This window comes from Schistocerca serialis, chromosome 12 (genome assembly GCF_023864345.2).
Source record: "Schistocerca serialis cubense isolate TAMUIC-IGC-003099 chromosome 12, iqSchSeri2.2, whole genome shotgun sequence".
Lineage (NCBI taxonomy): Eukaryota > Metazoa > Arthropoda > Insecta > Orthoptera > Acrididae > Schistocerca > Schistocerca serialis.
The window spans coordinates 9,242,726-9,265,063 of NC_064649.1; the positions used below are offsets into that span (position 1 = coordinate 9,242,726).

The 22,338-nt window shown below is 44.3% G+C and overlaps 1 protein-coding gene across 1 annotated transcript in view; it reads right to left on the reverse strand.

Moving 5' to 3' along the window:
* Positions 1 to 22,338, reverse strand: part of LOC126428242 (synaptic vesicle glycoprotein 2A-like) — a 71,928-nt gene that overhangs the window by 45,736 nt on the left and 3,854 nt on the right. Inside the window, exons 3-4 of the mRNA XM_050090157.1 lie at positions 15,598 to 15,759; positions 4,133 to 4,295 (exon numbers count right to left, since the gene is read on the reverse strand). Coding sequence (XP_049946114.1) covers positions 4,133 to 4,295; positions 15,598 to 15,759 — 325 coding nt within the window. The remainder of the gene's footprint in view (positions 1 to 4,132; positions 4,296 to 15,597; positions 15,760 to 22,338) is intronic.

Here is a 22,338-nt window from a genome sequence, read left to right on the forward strand (position 1 = left end):
CACAGAAGAAGACTGAACTGCAGTTCCTTCTCTAAATCCTCGCACAAACGAAAAAATGGCTGACGTCGAAATAAGTGTCCAAGGAATAGAAAAGCAACTGAAATCACTCAACAGAGGAAAGTCCACTGGACCTGACGGGATACCAATTCGATTCTACACAGAGTACGCGAAAGAACTTGCCCCCTTCTAACAGCCGTGTACTGCAAGTCTTTAGAGGAACGGAAGGTTCCAAATGATTGGAAAAGAGCACAGGTAGTCCCAGTTTTCAAGAAGGATCGTCGAGCAGATGCGCAGAACTATAGGCCTATATCTCTGACATCGATCTGTTGTAGAATACTTGAACATGTTTTTTGCCCGCGTATTATGTCATTTCTGGAAACCCAGAATCTACTCTGTAGGAATCAACATGGATTCCGGAAACAGCGATCGTGTGAGACCCAGGATATATTAGATACAGGCTCCCAGGTAGATGCCATTTTCCTTGACTTCCGGAAGGCGTTCGATACAGTTCCGCACTGTCGCCTGATAAACAAAGTAAGAGCCTACGGAATATCAGACCAGCTGTGTGGCTGGATTGAAGAGTTTTTAGCGAACAGAACACAGCATGTTGTTCTCAATGGAGAGACGTCTACAGACATTAAAGTAACCTCTGTCGTACCACAGGGGAACGTTATGGAACCATTGCTTTTCACAATATGTATAAATGACCTTGTAGATAGTGTCGGAAGTTCCATGCGGCTTTTCGCGGATGATGCTATAGTATACAGAGAAGTTGTAGCATTAGAAAATTGCAACAAAATGCAGGAAGATCTGGAGTGGATAGGCACTTGGTGCAGGGAGTGGCAACTGACCCTTAACATAGACAAATGTATTGCGAATACATAGAAAGAAGTATCCTTTATTGTATGATTATATGATAGCGGAACAAACGCTAGTAGCAGTTACTTCCGTAAAATATCTGGGAGTATGCGTACGCAACGATTTGCAGCGGAATGATCATATAAAATTAATTGTTGATAAGGCGGGTGCCAGGTTGAGATTCATTGGGAGAGTCCTTAGAAAATGTAGTCCATCAACAAGGGAGGTGGCTTACAAAACACCCGTTCGGCCTATACTTGAGTATTGCTCATCAGTGTGGGATCCGTACCAGGTCGGGTTGACAAAGGAGATAGAGAAGATCCAAAGAAGAGCGGCACGTTTCGTCACAGGGTTATTTGGTAACCGTGATAGCGTTACGGAGATGTTTAGCAAACTCAAGTGGCAGACTCTGCAAGAGAGGCGCTCTGCATCGCGGTGTAGCTTGCTGTCCAGGTTTCGAGAGGGTGCGTTTCTGGATGAGGTATCGAATACATTGCTTCCCCCTACTTATACATTCCGAGGAGATCACGAATGTAAAATTGGAGAGATTCGAGCGCGCACGGAGGCTTTCCGGCAGTCGTTCTTCCAGCGAACCACACGCGAGTGGAACAGGAAAGGGAGGTAATGACAGTGGCACGTAAAGTGCCCTCCGCCACACACCGTTGGGTGGCTTGCGGAGTTTAAATGTAGATGTAGATGTAGTATCTGTACGAACTCAATTATTTATCAAAAATATGTAAAGATCTCGGTGACATTGCAGTATGTCGACGTCTGAGCTTTATTTTTGTGAAAGCTTCATCTGAATTACGTCATGGCAAGGACGACATTTTTTGTGGCGGCGTGACGATGAGGTCATAGACAGGGACGTGGCTTGCAACGTCGCATCTGACGTCATGAGTTCAGGGTCAGTTATTGGTGTGAGCCGGTCGCCGTGACCGAGCGGTTCTAGGCGCTTCAGTCTGGAACAGCGCGATCGCTACGGTCGCTGGTTCGCCTCCTGCTTCGGGCATGGATGTGTGTGATGTCCTTAGGTTAGTTAGGTTTAAGTAGTTCTAAGTTCTAGGGGACTGATGACCTCCGATGTTAAGTCCCGTAGTGCTCAGAGCCATTTGAACCATTTGACTGGTGTGAGATCATCAGGGTTCAAGACCAGTCAAAGTGATCCAGGTTGCTCCAAGCCATTCTAGTGTCGTGACCAACCGAGGAAACTGTAATACCCACTAGAGTGTAAATGACAGAGGGCAGCAATCACACGGTAGTAACGTAACGTCTGATAGTGGTCAAGGAGCACTCGGCAGGAAGCTCTTGGATGTGTGGGCACTTGTCGGGGCTACGAGACGGTGAAGGCTCGAGACCACCCATTTATAAAGCGAACTGGGTTCCATGAGTTTGAAGTTGTTGTTGTTGTGGTCTTCAGTCCTGAGACTGGATTGATGCAGCTCTCCATGCTACCCTATCCTGTGCAAGCTTCTTCATCTTCCAGTTCCTACTGCAAACTACATCCTTATGAATCTGCTTAGTGTATCCATCTCCTGGTCTCCCTCTACGATTTTTACCCTCCACGCTGCCCTCCAATGCCAAATTTGTAATCCCTTGATGCCTCAGAACATGTCCTACCAACCGGTCCCTTCTTTTTGTCAAGTTGTGCCACAAATTCCTCTTCTCCCCAATTCTATTCAATACTTCATCATTAGTTATGTGATCTACCCATCTAATCTTCAGCACTCTTCTGTAGCACCACATTTCGAAAGCTTCTATTCTCTTCTTGTCCAAACTATTAATCGTCCATGTTTCACCTCCATACATGGCTACACTCCATACAAACACTTTCAGAAACGACTTCCTGACACTTACATCTATACCTGGTGTTTTAACAAATTTCTCTTCTTCAGAAACGCTTTCCTTGCCATTGGCAGTCTACATTTTATGTCTTCTCTACTTCGACCATCATCAGTTATTATGCTCCCCAAATAGCAAAACTCCTTTACTACTTTAAGCGTCTCATTTCCTAATCTAATTCCCTCAGCATCATCCGACTTAATTCGACTACATTCCATTATCCTCTTTTGTTGATGTTCATCTTACATCCTCCTTTCATGACACTGTCCATTCCGTTCAACTGCTCTTCCAAGTCCTTTGCTGTCTCTGATAGAATTACAATGTCATCGGCGAACCTCAAAGTTTTTATTTCTTCTCCATGGATTTTAATGCCTACTCCGAATTTTTTTTTCCCCTGCTTGGTCTGTATACAGTTGAATAACATCAGGGAGAGGCTACAACCCTGTTCCACTCCGTTCCCAACCACTGATTCCCTTTCATGCCCCTCGACTCTTATAACCGCCATCTGGTTTCTGTACATATTGTAAATAGCCTTTCGCTCCCTGTATTTTACCCGTGCCACCTTTAGAATTTGAAAGAGAGTATTCCACTCAACGTTGTCAAAAGCTTTCTCTAAGTCTACAAATGCTAGAAACATAGGTTTGCCTTTCCATAATCTTTCTTGTAAGATAAGTCGTAGGGTCAGTATTGCCTCACGTGTTCCAATATTTCTACGGAATCTAACCTGATCTTCCCCGAGGTCGGCTTCTACCACTTTTTTCATTCGTCTGTAAAGAATGCGTGTTAGTATTTTGGAGCTGTGACTTATTAAAGTGATTGTTCGGTAATTTTCACATCTGTCGACACCTGCTTTCTTTGGGATTGGAATTATTATATTCTTCTTGAAGTCTGAGGGTATTTCGCCTGTCTCATACATCTTGCTCACTAGATGGTAGAGTTTTGTCAGGACTGGCTCTCCCAAGGCCGTCAGTTGTTCTAATGGAATGTTGTCTACTGCTGGGGCCTTGTTTCGACTCAGGTCTTTCAGTGCTCTGTCAAACTCTTCACGCAGTATCGTATCTCCCATTTCATCTTCATCTACATCCTCTTCCATTTACATAATATTGTCCTCAATTACATCGTCCTTGTATAGACCCTCTGTATATTCCTTCCACCTTTCTGCTTTCCCTTCTTTGCTCAGAACTGGTTTTCCATCTGTGCTCTTGATATTCATACAAGTGACTCTCTTTTCTCCAAAGGTCTCTTTAATTTTCCTGTAGGCAGTATCTATCTTACCCCTAGTGAGAGAAGCATCTACATCCTTACATTTGTCTTCTAGCGATCCCTGCTTAGCCATTTTGCGCTTCCTGTCGATCTCATTTTTGAGACGTTTGTATTCCTTTTTGCAGAATCCGTGTGTATTCCCAGAGAGGGACACGTGGACGCGGAGACTCACCAGATGCCGCTGAGGAGCCTGAAGACGATGAGCAGCGCGAGGCTGGGCATCAGGCCGGACAGCACGGAGCAGACGAAGTTGAGCCCCAGCGTGAGCGACAGCACCACGTGGCGCCCCCACGTGTCGGCCGCGTAGCCCCACAGGTGCGAGCTCACGATCATGCCTGCCAACACGGCGGGCGCCGTCAGCCAACACCTCGCTCTGGAACTTCGATACCTGGATCTATTCACTTAGAAGAGTTTAGATCTGTGTTAAAATTCTCACGCATAAGCAATCAGGATTACGTGGTAGCCACGCAGTAGAGCTGGGCAATTGTTGAAAGTAGTTTCTGAGCACTGAGAAGAAGGTCAGAGTTCCAATTTTGTGGTTGATAAGAAAAACGAAATCGCAATAGAAAGTAATGTAAGAGTTACAGAATCGGCGATACAGGTCGATACTGGAAACTAATTCGAAAAAGGATTGTGTGGAAAACGCAGAGAGAGAGAATGGACACGTTGACAGGTTGTCTTTAGACATCAGGGAATACATACAGTCGTGCTAGAGGGAGGTATAAAGGCCAAACATTGTAGAGGAAAACAAAGACTAGACTCAGACAGTAAATAACTGAGGACGTCGTGTGTGAATAAAACCCAGAGATGGAGGGATCAGCACAGCAGAGGAAGTCGTGGTTGGTCCTCTCAGAGCACTCAGGAGACTGGTGACCTACCCTCTCCCCATTTACGAATTTTGGTTGCGACTCGAGAACCACACATTGCTCTCGTTCATTACCTGATTTTATTTATGAGTGTATTGGAGATACCGTGGAACTTCCTCTTCGATGACCGTGTTTTATGACTATTTCTGCAATAGGACAATTCCTACCAGCATCATTTCTTCATTTTTATGTAGGAACTTCATACATATTTACTAAGATTGTTGTTGTTGTTGTGTGCTTCACTCCTAAGAATGATGTGATGCAGCTGTCCGTGCTACTCTATTCTGTGCAGCTCTTTTCATCTCTGAATAACTTTGAAACGTACATCCGTTCACGCTCACTGCATTTACCTCTTCGTCTCCCTCAACGATTTTTACCCCTCCACCCCCTCCCCCAACACACACGCTTCCCACCACTACTAAATTGGAGACTTCCTTGATATCTCAGAATACGTCCTATCAACTGAACCTCTTCTTTGAAACGGGTTTATCCGGACAATTCTTTTCTCTTCAGTTCTGTTCATTAATTCCTCATTAATTACGTGATCTACCCATCTACACTACTGGCCATTAAAATTGCTACACCAAGAAGAAATGCAGATGATAAACGGGTATTCATTGGACAAATATATTATACTAGAACTGACATGTGATTACGTTTTCACACAATTTGGGTGCATAGATCTTGAGAAATCAGTACCCACAACAACCACCTCTGGCCGTAATAACGGCCTTCATACGCCTGGGCATTGAGTCAAACACAGCTTGGATGGCGTGTACAGGTACAGCTACCCACGGAGATTCAACACGATACCAGTTCATCGAGAGTAGTGACTGGCGTATTGTGACGAGCCAGTTGCTCGGCCACCATTGACCAGACATTTTCAGTGGGTGAGAGATCTGGAGAATGTGCTGGCCAGAGCAGCAGTCGAACATTTTCTGTATCCAGAACGGCCCGTACAGGACCTGCAACATGCGGTCTTGCATTATCCTCCTGAAATATAGGGTTTCGCAGGGATCGCAACACATCTGAAATGTAACGCCCACTGTTCAAAGTGACGTCAATACGGACAAGAGGAGGCCGAGACGTGTAACCAGTGACACCCCATACCATCACGCCGAGTGATGAGCCAGTATGGCGATGACGAATACGCGCTTCCAATGTGCGTTCACCGCGATGTCGCCAAACACGGATGCGACCATCATGATGCTGTAAACAGAACCTGCATTCATCCGAAAAAATGACGTTTTGCCATTCGTTCACCCAGGTTCGTCGTTGAGTACACCATCGCAGGCGCTCCTGTCTGTGATGCAGCGTCAAGGGTAACCGCAGCCATGGTCTCCGAGCTGATAGTCCATGCTGCTGCAAACGTCGTCGAACTGTTCGTGCAGATGGTTGTTGTCTTGCAAACGTCCCCATCTGTTGACTCAGGGATCGAGACGTGGCTGCACGATTTCTTACAGCCATGCGGATAAGATGCCTGTCATCTCGACTGCTACTGATACGAGGCCGTTGGGATCCAGCATGGCGATCCGTATTACCCTCCTGAACCAACCAATTCCATATGCTGCTAACAGTCATTGGATCTCGCCCAATGCGAGCAGCAATGTCGCGATACGATAAACCGCAATCGCGATAGGCTACAATCCAACCTTTATCAACGTCGGAAACGTGATGGTACGCATTTCTCCTCCTTACACGAGGCATCACAACAACGTTTCACCAGGAAAAGCCAGTCAACTGCTGTTTGTGTACGAGAAATCGGTTGGAAACTTTCATGTCAGCACGTTGTAGGTGTCGCCACTGGCGCCAACTTTGTGTGAATGCTCTGAAAAGCTAATCATTTGCATATTGTAGTGTTGGCAGAAGAGCCAACACTGTTTTTGTATTGCAGGCCGAAATGCACGCGTTTAATTACAGGCAGACCGGCGTGAGGTCTGGAACAGGACAATGTCTTGAGAATTGCAATAAAGTACGAAAATCTTGTAATACTTAACTTTAATCCACAATTGTTGAACATCTCTCTTGATGATACAAAAGTATAATAAGCTCAATATAACTGGTAATGGCGCCTTGCTAGGTCGTAGCAAATGACGTAGCTGAAGGCTATGCTAACTATCGTCTCGGCAAATGAGAGCGTATTTGTCAGTGAACCATTGCTATGAACGTCGGCTGTACAACTGGGGCGAGTGCCAGGACGTCTCTCTAGACCTGCCGTGTGGTGGCGCTCGGCCTGCGATCACTGACAGTGGCGACACGCGTGTCCGACGTATACTAGCGGACCGCGGCCGATTTAAAGGCTACCACCTAGCAAGTGTGGTGTCTGGCGGTGACACCACACATAGCAGCTTCTTCCTGTCGGTTAAATTTCGCGTCTGTAGCACGTCATCTTCGTGGTGTAGCAATTTTAATGGACATTAGTGTATCTTCAACTTTCTTCTCCATCACTACATTTCAAAAGCTTCTATTCTCTTCTTGTCTAAACTGTTTACCTTCCGTGTTACATTTTCATACATGGCTACAGTACATACAAATCCTTTCAGAAATCATTTCCTAACTCTTAAATCTATATTCGATGTTAACAAATCTTTCTTCTTCAGAAATGCTTTTACTGACATTGCTAGTCTACTTTTTATATCCTCTCTACTTTGGCAGTCATCAGTTATTTTGCTGCCCAAATGAGAAACCTCATCTACTACTATGGGTGTGTCTTTTCGTAATCTAATTCCCTTTGCATCGCATAATTTAATTCGGCTGCATTCCATTACCATCGTTTTGCTTTTGTTGATGTTCATCTTATATCAGCCTTTCAACACACTGTCCTTTCCGTTTAGCCGCTCTTCCAAGTCGTTTTCTGTCTCTGACAGAATTACAATGCCATGTACAAGCTTCAAAGTTTATATTTCTTCACCCTGGACTTCAATTCCCACTCCAAACTTTTCTTTCGTTTCCTGTGCTGCTTGCTCCTTGCACAGATTCAATAACCCTGTCTCACTCCTATCTCAACCAGTACTTCTCCTTCATGTTCCTCGACTCTTATAACTGCCGTCTGGTTTCTGTACAAGGTGTAAATAGCCTTTCGCTCCGTGTATTTTACACCTGATATTTTCAGAATTTCAAAGAGAATGCTCCAGTCAATGTTGTCAAAAACCGTCTCTAGGTCTACAAATGCTGTAAACGTAGTTTTGTCTTTTCTTAACCTATCTTCTAAGAGTAGTCGCAGGCTCAGTATCTGGAATACAAACTGATCATCCCCGGCGTCGACTCCAAGTTCTTCATTTTAGGAAGATTATGATTTCTTTTAAGGGAGCTTGAGGCCTTCTGAAAATCATACGCTGATTTACTCAGGACTGTCAGCCTCATTATGTGTGTTAGAATTAACGCGGATCTCCAGTTCTTACTTGGTTTCCATAATATAATTTATGGGTTTTGGGTAGAGGAAGTCCGGTACATTTTTAGGAGCGGAGGTAGCTATGTGAGAATTCCACAAAATTGTCTTCACAGGGCTATGGCCTCATTTAACGAGGTTGGGGACGACGCAACAACCCAAGATTCGCGCGTTTCAGGACTGGGAAGTAATTTACAAGTATTGGGAATAAAGCTAAGGTCCGGCATTCAGCTAAGATTAATATTTCCGTGTGGCTGAAAGTCCTGGTGGAAGTCTTCCGACTGGACGCGACTCTGGCGACTTGCGTGTGCCTAAACTACCCCAGTAGTCCAACCGGGCCTGCAGTCTGACGTGGAATCAGAACCACATGTCGTTCCTGACGATTCCTCACATCGTTGGGAGGTGACCTTCGATTTCCAAGCATGCGCTTTACCACCATACCGCCACGGCTAATTTAAAGATCATGATTTCACGTATTGATTTTGGAGACGGTATGAGAAAACCAATGTTGATGTCCAAAGTTAATCGTTGATGAGTTTTGAGGACATTGCGAAACATTCCCTTTGGTTCAAAATGGCTCTGAGCACTATGGGACTTAACATCTGAGGTCATCAATCTCCTAGAACTTAGAACTACTTAAACCTAACTAACCTAAGGACATCACACACATCCATGCTCGAGGCAGGACTCGAACCTGCGACCGTAGCAGTCGCGCGGTTCCGGACTGAAGCGCCTAGCACCGCTCGGTCACAGCGGCCGGCTTTGTGTTTGGTGATCTCGTTTTTGATTACTGAGGACAGTGTGAGAAACTGACATTAGCACGTGGGGAAAAAATCAATAATTTATTGGTATTTGGGGCTTTATGATATTCTCACAGTGGTTTCTTAGCAAGACTATAAACTCCTTTATGAGTACTGAGGACAAAAGGAGAGTTCAACTGTGGCCTTTGTTGCCTGGCTTGTGAATTCTAGGAATACACAGCCTTTTTCTTCTTGTTTTGCAGGTCTGCGATATATGTAACTGTTGGAGCAATTTGAGGATACCCATACAGCTACTAGACTACACCATCTTTTCATTTGTGAACAATAGAATGATCTGAAAACATTAATTTGTTCCACAACCAGGTCTGAATCTCACTAATAGTTGTTTGATGGAATGGGTAAATTCCACTTGTCTCACACAAAATTCAGAGTCTTATATGTCTCCATTCCGTTGTATTATATTTGTAAACTGATTAACCAAGCGTCCATTCTTAATATTCGTTTGGTCATGTAATGTGTATCTCTGTTGTGGAATTGCCCTTTGGACATTCTCTCACACCACAGACGCATGTATACCACACACAACGCTTCTTCTGCCGTGTTAACATCTGATTCACCTGACGTTGGGGACAAGGCCGAGTTTCTGTCACTACACGCTATGCCAAGCGGAGCCGGCCGTTACAGTTTTTCTTATTTATAGCTGAAATGAAGCACTGATTTTATTTATTTAACGACTTGTTATATTAGCGTCACTCATGTATACTGACGTGACAAGAGTCACGGGTTAGCGATATGCACAGATACAGATGGCAGTAGTATTGCGTACACAAAATGTAAAAAGCCGCGCGGGATTAGCCGAGCGGTCTTGCGCACTGCAGTCATGGACTGTGCGGCTGGTCCCGGCGAAGGTTCGAGTCCTCCCTCAGGCATGGGTGTGTGTGTTTGTCCTTAGGATAATTTAGGTTACGTAGTGTGTAGCTTAGGGACTGATGACCTTAGCCGTTAAGTCCCATAAGATTTCACACACATTTGATTTTTGAACAAAATGTAAAAGGGTAGTGCATTGGCGGAGATGTCATAGGTGAATCATGTGAAAAAGCCTCTGACGTGACTGTGGCCGCAAGACGGGAATTAACAGACTTTTGAACACGGAATGATATTTGGAGCTAGACCCATGGGACTCTGCATTTCGGAATTCATTAGGGAATTCAATATTCCGAAGTCCACAGTTTCAAGAGTGTGCCGAGAATTCCAAATTCCAGGGATTACCTCTCACCACGGACAACGCAGTGGCCGACAGCCGTCACTAAGACCTAGAGCAGCGGCATCTGCGTAGAGTTGTCAGTGCTAACAGAGAAGCAGCACTGTGTGAAACAACGTACAAACCGATGTTGGACGTACGCCGAACGTATCCATTAGGACAGCGCAGCGAAAGGTGGCGTTACTGGGCTGTGGAAGCGGACGTCCGAGGCGAGCGCCTTTGGTAACAGCACCACATGGTCTAGAGGCCCTATAAATGTGTTTCAGTTATGGTGATTACGTTTCAAATATTAAACAATTTACTTGCACATAAGCCGACCGCGATTCTAGGCGTTTCAGTTTGGAACCGCGCGTCTGCTACGGTCGCAGGTTCGAATCCCGCCTCGGGCATGGACGTGTGTGATGTCCTTAGATTAGTTAGGTTTAAGTAGTTCTAAGTTCTAGGGGACTGATGACCTCAGATGTTAAGTCCCATAGCGCTCAGAGCCATTTGAACCATTTTTTGAACTTGCATATAGGGTAAACCTACCTAACTTCGTGATGTTAAGGATTGTAAACGAAAAAGCAAAACAAATATACAATCTAGAAATTGTACACTATGTGATCAAAAGTATCCGGACACCCCCAAAAACATACGATTTTCATATTAGGTGCATTGTGCTGCCACCTTCTGCCAGGTACTCCATATCAGCGACCTCAGTAGTCATTAGACATCGTGAGAGAGCAGAATGGGGCTCCCCGCGGAACCCACGGACTTCGAACGTGGTCAGGTGATTGGGTGTCACTTGTGTCATACGTCTGTATGGGTGGTAATGTGTAATAGGCAGACATCTACCTAGACCATCACACAGAAATTCCAAACTGCATTAGGATACATTGCAAATACTATGACAGTTAGGCGGGAGGTGAGAAATCTTGGATTTCATGGCCGAGCGGCTGCTCATAAGTCGCACATCAAGCCAGTAAAGGCCAAACGACGCCTCAATTGGTGTAAGGAGCGTAAACACTGGACGACTGAACAGTGGGAAAAACGTTGTGTGGACTGACGAATCACGGTACACAATGTGGCGATCCGATGGTATGGTGTGGGTATGGCGAATGGCAGGTGAACGTCATCTGCCAGCTTGTGTAGTGCCAACAGTAAAATTCGGAGGCGGTGGTGTTATGGTGTGGTCATGTTTTTCAAGGAGGGTGCTTGCATGCCTTGTTGGTTTGTGTGGCAGTATCACAGCACGGGCCTAAATTGATGTTTAAAGCACCTTCTTGCTTCCCACTGTTGGAGAGCAATTCGGGGATGGCGATTGCATTTTTCAACACAATCGAGCACCTGTTCATAATGCACGGCCTGTGGTGGAGTGGTTACACGACAATGACACCCCTGTAGTGGACTGGCCTGCACAGAGTCCTGACCTGAATCCTATAGAACACCTTTGGGATGTTTTGGAACGGGTGTTGTGTGATGTCCTTAGGTTAGCTAGGTTTAAGTAGTTCTAAGTTCTAGGGGACTGATGAGCATAGATGTTAAGCCCCATAGTGCTCAGAGCCATTTGAACCATTTGTTTTGGAACGCAGACTTCGTGCCATGCCTCACCGACCGACAGCGATACCTCTCCTCAGTGCAACACTCCGTGGAGAATGGGCTGCCATTGCCCAAGAAACCTTCCAGCACCTGATTGAACGTATATCTGCGAGAGTGAAAGCTGTCATCAAGGCTAAGGATGCGCCAACACTGTATTGGATTCCAGCATTACCGATAGAGGGCGCCACGAACTTGTAAGTCATTTTCAGGATCACATAGTGTATATTTTAAGTGTAAGAGACCAATACATTTCTCTAATAATCCATGATGAAGAAGATTTAAGGAATGAAAAAGTGTTGAGGTTATAAAATGCAGTAAATAAGGTGGCCATGCAACTAATTTCGTTATAGCGCACGTAATTCTGTGACACTATATCGTAAACTTCGCGATAATATTTTTAATTCTGGGATAATTTTCCTTTGCATTGCTAAAATTCACTTAAGCCATTTTTCATTGAATTTCAGCATCGGTGTCATCGTCACTAACATTTGCGCAAATATTACACACAAATACCGTAGCATCAGGTGAATCGATGGACTATGGACTGACAACTTTCGTGGAACCTTCGCAGACGAAAACAACGTTGAACCCAAGCACTTTTATTTTGCAGCTCTCTTTACAAGTGGCGTAGAATCCGTAATTTCTTTTGTTCTTTGACTTCTGTTTTCTCTTAAACACTGATTTCACTGTGCTACAATGGTTAGTGGGTTATACAGTTAACGTTGTAACGTTGGGCCGAACCCTATTTCCTGCATTTAAGTTATGAAATTAACTTAGAGGCCACTCTCAAGGACAAACGATCTTCCCATTTTGCCAATGTTCACGTCGTCTTTGTCACCAAGACTGCGGTCTACATAGTCTTTTAAAGTACTCTATGGAATGGAGAAATGTTAAGAAGCTTCCCATTTTTGGCTTGCCCTTCTTCGCACATCTACTAGAGATGGAGCCATTGTTTCCGAAACGGACACAAGACTTGAAGAGATGTTGTCGTTTTCGTAAGCGAATGATTCGGTAGTAAGGCATTTAAATCCAGCTATGATGACTAAGATTATAAGTATGTTCTATTGGTAATACAACTGCAAACAAGTAATTGAGCAGCTTACCTTAATTGAACTTGTGTTATAGGATCAGCGCAACTAACGATCTTTCCTGAAATTAGTAAATGAAGGTAGAGGTAAATCGAACAAAATTTCAGAAGTCGCCTGGGAATGGATTCAGAGCCGGTCAGCTGATCGAGACGTTGGCTTCCGTATAGTGATGTCATGTGCGATCTGTGTGATCTGTGGCTGTATTCACACGCCTCCTCGTATGAATACTTTGTGCTTGTTGATTTTGTCAGGAAATAGTAAAATGCAGCAACCACATCAGTAAATTGTAGCCTCGTATCACCCACAGGTTGGCAGATTGAAACTGCCGCTCTCTGGCGTGTAGGTAGCAGAGGTGTAAAAATTATCCAGCCAGCTTGCCTGTTGCTGTCCCCACCGCAACCATTAAGGAAGCTCAGCTTGCCACGGCGGAGACAGGCGAGTACGTTTTGTGTACTGAGGCACAGTGGTTAAAGCAAGCCAGCCTGGGTTAGCGCCAGCCGCGCAAGGTTCAGGAGACCGGTTCAGTCTGCTGCCAACGGGTTGTGCTATCAGTGCAAACTGGTTACAAGATAGCCAGCTGTATGTCTGCGTAGGTGGCTTCACTGCAGGTCAGCTAGCGTAACAATGGCAACAGCAAAATGAACAAGCCATACTTAGAGCAAATGGAGGAGAAACTAAGAATTGGGGAACAGCATGGAGAGCTGCATCAAACCAGTCTCTAGACTGAAGACCACAACAACAGCAACATGATAATCAGGAAGCAGGGCCCAGGTCTAGCAGAGGAAAAGTTGTGTGTCTATGAGGCAGTTTCAGCGGTAGATATCTCGCAGTGCAAATTGTGTAAAAAGTTAGTAAATACTTATTTGGGAACTTCGAGTATGTCACATGTTTGTAAATTTGTCCAGCTGTTTACTAACTCCAGAAATATTTTGAAAGAGGACAAACAACACTTAGTGGCTGACAACCGTGTAGAAATGTAGAAAGGCTTTCTACATTTAGTTCTGTACAGGCTTTCTAAGTGGGGGGCACACATTGACTGTAGTAGGAAAAAATATGGATCTGTGGATATTAAAAACCACATTCTGGCGGTGTGAAACGGAGTACGAAGAAAGCTTAGAGCGCAAGGAAAGCTTCTTCTTACAGACATGTGCTTTTTACACTAACATAATATGAAAAACGAACTTTGTGTTTGCTAAGATACATTTGGGGAATATACGGTGAACAATTTTGGCCACTTAGAATGAATTCAGGGAACCCGCAGTAGACCTCCTGCAAAAAGTAATCAACATTGATATACCTGCGGTCATTTTTGGCTGGAACATACTAAGGTAACTGAAAATTGACTTCCAAATGTTACTGTAGTTGGCTACGTAGTATAATAGACATCTTCCAAGTTCTTAAGTGCAAAGGATGTCAACTTTTAGAGATGGTTCTGCTTATTACAGAAAGCATGTATTGAAGGTGAGATGATAGTGAGCACTAGTCGGAAGAAGAATGAAGTTGCTGAGAGAACCTTTCACATTGATTCTTGTTGTTGTTGTTATGGTCTTCAGCCCGAACACTGGTGTGGTACAGCTCTCCATGCTACTCTGTCCTGTGCAACACTCACCATCTCCGAGTAATTACTGCAACCTACATCCTCCTGAATCTGCTTACTGTATTCATCTCTTGGTCTCCCTCAACAGTTTTTAAACACCTTTCCTATAATACTAAACTCGTGATCCCTTAATGTCTCAGAATGTGTCGTATCAACAAAACCCCTTCTTTTGTTCAAGCTGTGCCACTAATTTCTTGTCTCCCAAATTCTATTCAGTACCTCCTGATTAGTTACGTGATCTACCCATCTAATCTTCAGTATTCTTCTGTATCACCACATTTCGAAAGCTTCTATTCTCCTTTTGTCCAAGTTGTTTGTCGTCCATGTTTCACTTCCATACATAGCTACACTTCATACCAATACTTTCAGAAAAGACTGCCTGACACTCGATGTTAACAAATTTGTCTTCTTGAGAAACGCTTTCCTTGCCATAACCAGTCTACATTTTATATCCTCTCTACTTCAACCATCATCAGTTATCTTACTTCCCAGATAGAAAAACTCATCTACTACTCTAAATGTCTCATTTGCTAATCTAATTCCCCCCTGATTTAATTCGACTACATTCCAGTGTCCTCGTTCTGCTTTTGTTGATGTTCATCTTATATCCTCTTTTGAAGACACTGTCCATCCCACTGAACTGCTCTTCCAGCTCCTTTGCTGTCTTTCAGAGAATTACAATGTCTTCGGCAAACCTCTTTTATTTCTTTTCCATGCATTTTAATTCCTACTCTACATTCACATCGATACAAATAAAAAAGCTCAAATTACGCCGAAAAGGAAATAAAAAGTACAAATAAAATCCACCATTTTTTGGTCTACAATGACCCAAAATGAATACATATAATTCGAACCCTACTCACAGTGTTTTGTAACGAGTATAGAATAAACTGCTACGTACGTAGCGTAGCACAAAGGGAAGACGGACAGGCTGGCTGGACTCTTGTAGCCTGCTCGGGTTGGACACAGCTTGGTTTGGACGGGAGGAAAGCAGCCTGCCCGTTTGGCCGATAACGTGCGGCAGTTTGCCTGCCTGGCTAACGGACGAGCACGGACAGGTTAAAAAAGGGGAACGTGTCCATCTCAGGTGACACTGACCTATGTTGATGGTTCCGCTGAGGAAGCCCTTCTCGAATGACGTCATGTCGAAGTCGCAGAGCACCGCCGGCGTGACGTAGGCGATGCCCAGCACCTCGAAGCACATGGCGACCAGACACAGGCCGCACACCGTCAGCAGCACCCAGTGGAACTTGCCCGAACCTGCAACACAACACACACACACACATACACGTGGAGCATTCTGCCTCTGCCTTCGTCGTCTCGGTGTCTCTGGTGTTGTCACTGGTCTGGTGCGGGCCTCCACTCTATCCTGTGTTTACATTCCCCCCCCCCCCCCCCTCCTCGACCCTCGACACACATTCCCGATTTCATTGTACCTGAGGATCAACATCTACATGGAGATTTTGCAAAACAGCGTGAAGTCCATGTGAGAGGGCACTTGCTATGGCATCAAATGTTTGGGTTTCTCCCCAATCCAATCGCGCATGGAGCTCGACGGGGATTCACAGGTTAAACGTCTCCGTGCAGGCTGTGGTATGCTGATTTTCACTTTATCTTACACATCACTATTACCAATTTCGTGTACCGCCATCCTCAGATTATGAAACATAGTATCATTGTCAAACTAAATATGTTTACCTCGATGGGGACAGCTGCTAATGTGCGCCCCGACCGGGACTCGAACCCGGGATCTCCTGCTTACATGGCAGACGCTTTCTATCCATGTGAGCCACCGAGGACATAGATGAACAGAGTGACTGGGAGGACTTACCCCTTGCACGCTTCCCGTGAGACCCACATTCCCAACTGTCCACAATCTACATACATAATGTTCCTAATAGATATTTGCCCATCCACTCATTACTCGCACCAACTGAGGTGACGATTCTCGTAAGAGTTCGGGCAACCTGTGCGCATTCGCACAGACGAAGGTCAATGGCTGGGTAGCCTTTAACTACGTATAAGAAGATAGTACCTGTTCATGTGTGTTCTCGGTAGCTCAGATGGACAGAGCGTCTGCGATGTGAGCAGGAGATCCCGGTTCGAGTCCCGGTCGGAGCACACATCGAGGTATATCAACAACACCTGTCGGCAGTTGAGGGTTTCAATTAATTATTCTAGAGAAGCTGCATGGTCACCAATGGTATCTGTTCTTCCAAGAAGAGTTACTATCTTCGTATACAAACATGTTTAATTTGACGTTGATACTGCATCAGAATATTTTATGTTCTGACGACGGCAGTAGCCTAAACCGGTAATAGTGATGTATAAAAGTTTGTGGGATCAAGACGGACCTGTAAGATAAAGTGCCAAAATACTATCAAGGACTCATTTTCAGACCTTATGTCTTCAATTGATAGGCTGATTTTCTCATTGTGAAGGAGCGATGGGATGTACAATATCTCTGAATTCTTCCCTTAATATTGGTTCTTAAATACCTAAGAAATACCCAAGAAAGGAAATAGGTGTAATACGCTGAATTACGGACCTATATTACTAATATCGATTTGCAGTCGGATTTTGGAACGTATGCTGTGTTCGGAGATTATGATTTACCTCGAAGAAAACGATTTATTAACAAAAAGCGAACACAGATTCAGAAAATATCCTTCTTGTGAAACACAACTATCTCTTTGTTCTTACGAAGTAATGAGTGCTATCGGCAGGGAATATCAAATTGATTTCACGTTTTTAGATCTGGTTCAAATGGCTCTGAGCACTATGGGACTTAACATCTGAGGTCTTCAGTCCCCTAGAACTTAGAACTACTTAAACTTAACTAACCTAAGGACATCACACACATCCATGCCCGAGGAAGGATTCGAACCAGCGACCGTGGCGGTCGCGCGGTTCCAGACTGAAGCGCCTAGAACCGCTCGGTCACATCGCCGGCTTTTAGATATCCAGAAGGTTTCTGACACCATTCCTGACAAGCGACTTCTAATCAGATTGCGTGCCTATGGAATGTCATCTGAGTTCTGTGACTGTGTTCGTGATTTCCTGTCAGAGAGGTCACAGTTCGTAATAACTGACGCAAAGTCATTGAGTAAAACAGAAGCAATGTCCGGCGTGCTGGCCCTCTGAGGTTCCTGACCTACGTAAACGACTGAGGAGACAATCTCAGCAGCTCTCTTAGATTGTTTGCAGATGATGCTGTCATTTGCCGTCTTGTAAACTCTTCAGATGATGGAAACGAATTGCAAAATACTTGTTTTGCAAATCCAACTGCCTTTTCCTGCTGCTAGTTACTTTATTTAATCCATACGCGTTTCGCCTTCTACTGTTTTAAGGCATCATCAGTGGGATCTATAATGATACAGTTTTGTTAGTTACAGATTATCGAACAGTTCACTTCTCGATTTTGTGTAAAAATGTAATTACTTACGATTTTCTGATCTGCGTTTCCTCACATATGGTCTGGAGGTCGCATACCACTTTTATCACTGTTCTACATTCCCATCTTTGTGATTTCGCCATCAACACACTGTTCAACGTGTTTGTCACTCTTTTTTGTGGTGGCCTGTCGTTCTTCTGTCACTTGATACAACTATTTCGTCGTACACTTCTTTTCACACAAACAAACTTGGAATTGAAAAATTATTTGGACAAGATATCTGTACTGTGCGAAAAGTGACAAATGACTGTAAATAATGAAAAGTGTGAGGTCATCCACATGAGTACTAAAAGGAATCCGCTAAATAATGGTTACACGGTAAATCGCACAAATCTAAAGGCTCTCAATTCAACTAAATATATGATGACAATCATTAAACTTTATGAAAAAAAAAGGAAAGTAGTTACAAACTACGGTGTGCACAGAAGTTATTCAACATGCTAACGTCACTACAGATATTCGGATCTAGGTTCTGACATGTTCGCTGTGTCTGCCATTACTGGCCACGATGTGGTGCAGATGAATAGCGAAATTCTGCATGACCCGCTGAAGTGTCGGAACATCGATGCTGTCGATTACCTACTGAATGTCTGTGTTCAAATCAGCAATGGTTTTGGGGTTAATGCTGTACACCTTATCTTTAATATAGCCCCACAAAGAACTAGTCGCATGCGTTCAGATCCGCAGAATACGGCGACTCTTTGCGTAGCCCTGAGCCAGAATGCGGTCCCCAAAGTGCTCCTCCAGGACATCAAACACTCTCCTGCTTCGGTGAGATAGAGTTCCGTCTTGCATGAACCACATTTTGTCGAAATCAAGGTCTCCTCGGATAATGGTGATGAAATCATCTTTCAAAACCTGTTCGGTAGTCACCGTGCCATCGAGGAATATCGCACCGATTATTCTGTGACTGGACATTGCACCCCATACAATCACCAGTTGAGGGTGAAGAGATTTCTCGACAGCGAAATGCGGATTCTCAGTCCCACAAACTCCCCAATTTTGCTTATTGACGAAGTCGTTCAAATTAGGGTGGGCTTCGTCGCTAAACCAAACCATACGGCCATACTAATTCCTATCATGTCCCGCGGCCAATCGTGTAGTTTGAACGCCCTAGCGCAAACCGCTCAGAAGTTATGACGATTTTATTTCATATAGTTCAATAACTGACGTCCTGTACTTTGGGATTACAATTACGAATAACTAACTTTGAAGGATCACATAGATAATATTGTGGGGAAAGCAAACTAAAGACTGCAGTTTGTTGGCAGAACACTAACATAATGTAACAGGTCTGCTAAAGACACTGCTTATACTTAGTTTGTCCCCCTCTTCTGCAGTACTGCAGTGCGGTGTGGGATCCGCTTCCGATAGGATTGACGAAGAACATCGAAAAATTTCAAAGAAGGCAGGGAGTACACGTATATGATACACGAATTGGGGCGGCAGGAGCTTCTCATGATATTTAAATCACCAACTTTCTCCTCAAAGTGTGAAAATATTTTGTTGGAGCACACCTACATAGAGAGAAATGATCATTGTAATAAAATAAATGGCCGGCCGGAGTGGCCGAGCGGTTCTAGGCGCTACAGTCTGGAACCGAGCGACTGCTACGGTCGCAGGTTCGAATCCTGCTTCGGGCATGGATGTGTGTGATGTCCTTAGGATATGAAACTTCCTGGCAGATTAAAACTGTGTGCCCGACCGAGACTCGAACTCGGGACCTTTGCCTTTCGCGGGCAAGTGCTCTACCAACTGAGCCACCGAAGCACGACTCACGTCCGGCACTCACAGCTCTACTTCTGCCAGTACAGTTTTAATCTGCCAGGAAGTTTCATATCAGCGCACACTCCGCTGCAGAGTGAAAATCTCATTCTGTCCTTAGGATAGTTAGGTTTAAGTAGTTCTAAGTTCTAGGGGACTGATGACCTCAGCAGTTAAGTCCCATAGTGCTCAGAGCCATTTGAACCATTTGAATAAAATAAATCAGAGCTCGCACGGAAAGATTTAATTGTGCGTTTTACACGCGTGCCGTTCGATAGTGGAATGGTAGAGACATAACTTGAAGGTTGTTCGATGAACCATCCGCCAGGCACTTTGAATTACAAGGTAATCATGTAGATGTAGAAAGTTTGTATGTAAGCTTTCGCGGCATATTTGCTGTCTGCCTTATAGGGTCTGCCAATTCAAGTTTCTCAGCATTTCTGTGATGCTCTCTCCCGTGTGTCTGCTCCAATATCCGCTGCTCGTCCTATTTGGTACGGGTCCCTCACACCTGAGCAGCACTCTACAATGGTTGGAACCAGTGTTTGTAAGCAATCTCGTTTGTAGACTGCCAGTACCCTGTCAATGCCATGTACCTTACCTACGACTGAGCCGATACGATTGTTCCTTTTCATATCAGCATCTACATCTACAATCTACAAGCCAAATCATTCATGGTGTGTGCCGGGGGGTACTTCTGTTATCACAATCTACTGCCCCCTTTTCCATTTCTATTACCGAATGGTGGGTGTGAAGAATGATTGTTCAGTTGTGTGTGAATTCCTAAGGGACCAAACTCCTGAGGTCATCGGTCCCTAGGCTTACACAATACTTAAAATGACTTATGCTAAGGACAACACACACACCCAAGCCCGAGGGAGGACTCGAACCTCCGGCGGGAGAGGGCCGTGCAATTCGTGACATGGCGCCTCAAACCGCGCGGCCACTCAGCGCGGCTGTAAACGGTTGTTTCTATTGTAGCCCTTTAAGGAAAGTGAAACGGCGACGATAAGTCGTACACACAAGAAGAGAACAGAAAGATTTTTTTTTTGCAACTGATAAAAAATTACGGAAGTGGACTGAATAGTGAACGAGGAGGTATTGCATCGAATTGGGTAAAAATGAAATATTTGACTCGACTAAAAAGGCGATCGGTTCATTGGAAACCTCTTGAGACAAGAAGGAATAGTGGCTTTGGTGATGAAAGGAAGAATGGGGGGGGGGGGGGGGGGACGAAGTTATTGAGGAAGACGAAGGCTTCAATATAACAAGCACGTTCAAACGGATGTAGCTTGTAGTAGTTTTTCAGAGACAATGAGCATGTCTCATTATACTCATGCTATTGTTAATGTTAAACACTTGAGCCACTAGAATCTGAGGTAACTTGCTATTACGACTTCTACTGACCGCTTTAATTAATGTGTTTACTTTTAACGCACTTCTACTTCTTACCTTCCGCCGACATTTATCTCACTTGTTCAGTATAAGTTTGTTTGACTCGGAATTTTCTCTAGCTCCCGTCGCGCCATACTTTTCCAATCAACTCTTGGATCCTACGTTGAGGCTCCTTGAAAACGCAACCATATTTGGAAGTTCATTTGAGACTCAAAGAGGTTGTCGGATAAACGTCACCGAAAGTAAAGTTTGGGTACTGGAGTGTAAGTTAGGTAATGCCGAGGAAATTAGACTAGGAAATGAGATACTTGACGTAGTAGGCATGTTTTCGTACTGGGGTAAGAAATTTACTCATAAAGAAAAGTGTAGACGACGCGAAATTTAAACAGATAACAAAGAATAAAGGTTTTCTGAAGAAACGGAGTTGTGTGTACATCGGTTATGTAGTTAAGTGTTGCGAATGATTTACGGGAAGTATTTGTGTGGAGTGTAGAATTATATGGAAGTGATAGCAGACGAGATACATTGCGCACAAAGGAAGAACAGAAGCTGCTGAAATGTGGTGCTTACAGAGGAATATTGAAATTAAGTTGGGCATTCGAGTGACCAATGAAAGGGACCACAATGTAGATAAAATGAAGGAATTCTGCTAACTTAGAAACAATATAATGCATGATGAGCGAAATAAGGAAGGTATTTCAAGTACATTAGCAAAGGCAGAGAGAGTGTTCTTCGCTGAAAGAAGTATGCTTGTGTCAAATGTAGATCATAATATGAGGAAGAAATTTATGAGAACGTGCGTTTGGAGCAGTGCATTAATGAAGCACAGACTATGGGAAAACCGGAAAGGAAGCTGATGGGAGAGCCTCAGCAGAGATGTCAGGAGAAGGGACAGTGTGATAGTAGTAGTAGTAGTAGTAGTAGATAGAGCCGTAGAGGTCGAAAAGTACAGGTACACATATCTGAATATGCACAAGAAATGGGTTATATGTAGGGAACAGAACTGGAGACACCAGAAAGTTTCAGGTAGGTGATACGTGTAATGGAAAGGCAGAGTTTCACAAGCCAGATTCTTAACAGGAAGACAGGTACAGATATGGACACTGGCCAAAATTCGTTGATTATGAACTCCAGATTAAAATTGAAAAAAACAAACGGGATGTGGGTATTTGGAAGTTGAAGCAGGTGGGACCTGGAGAAACGGAAAGAAACAGACGTTGTTGCGA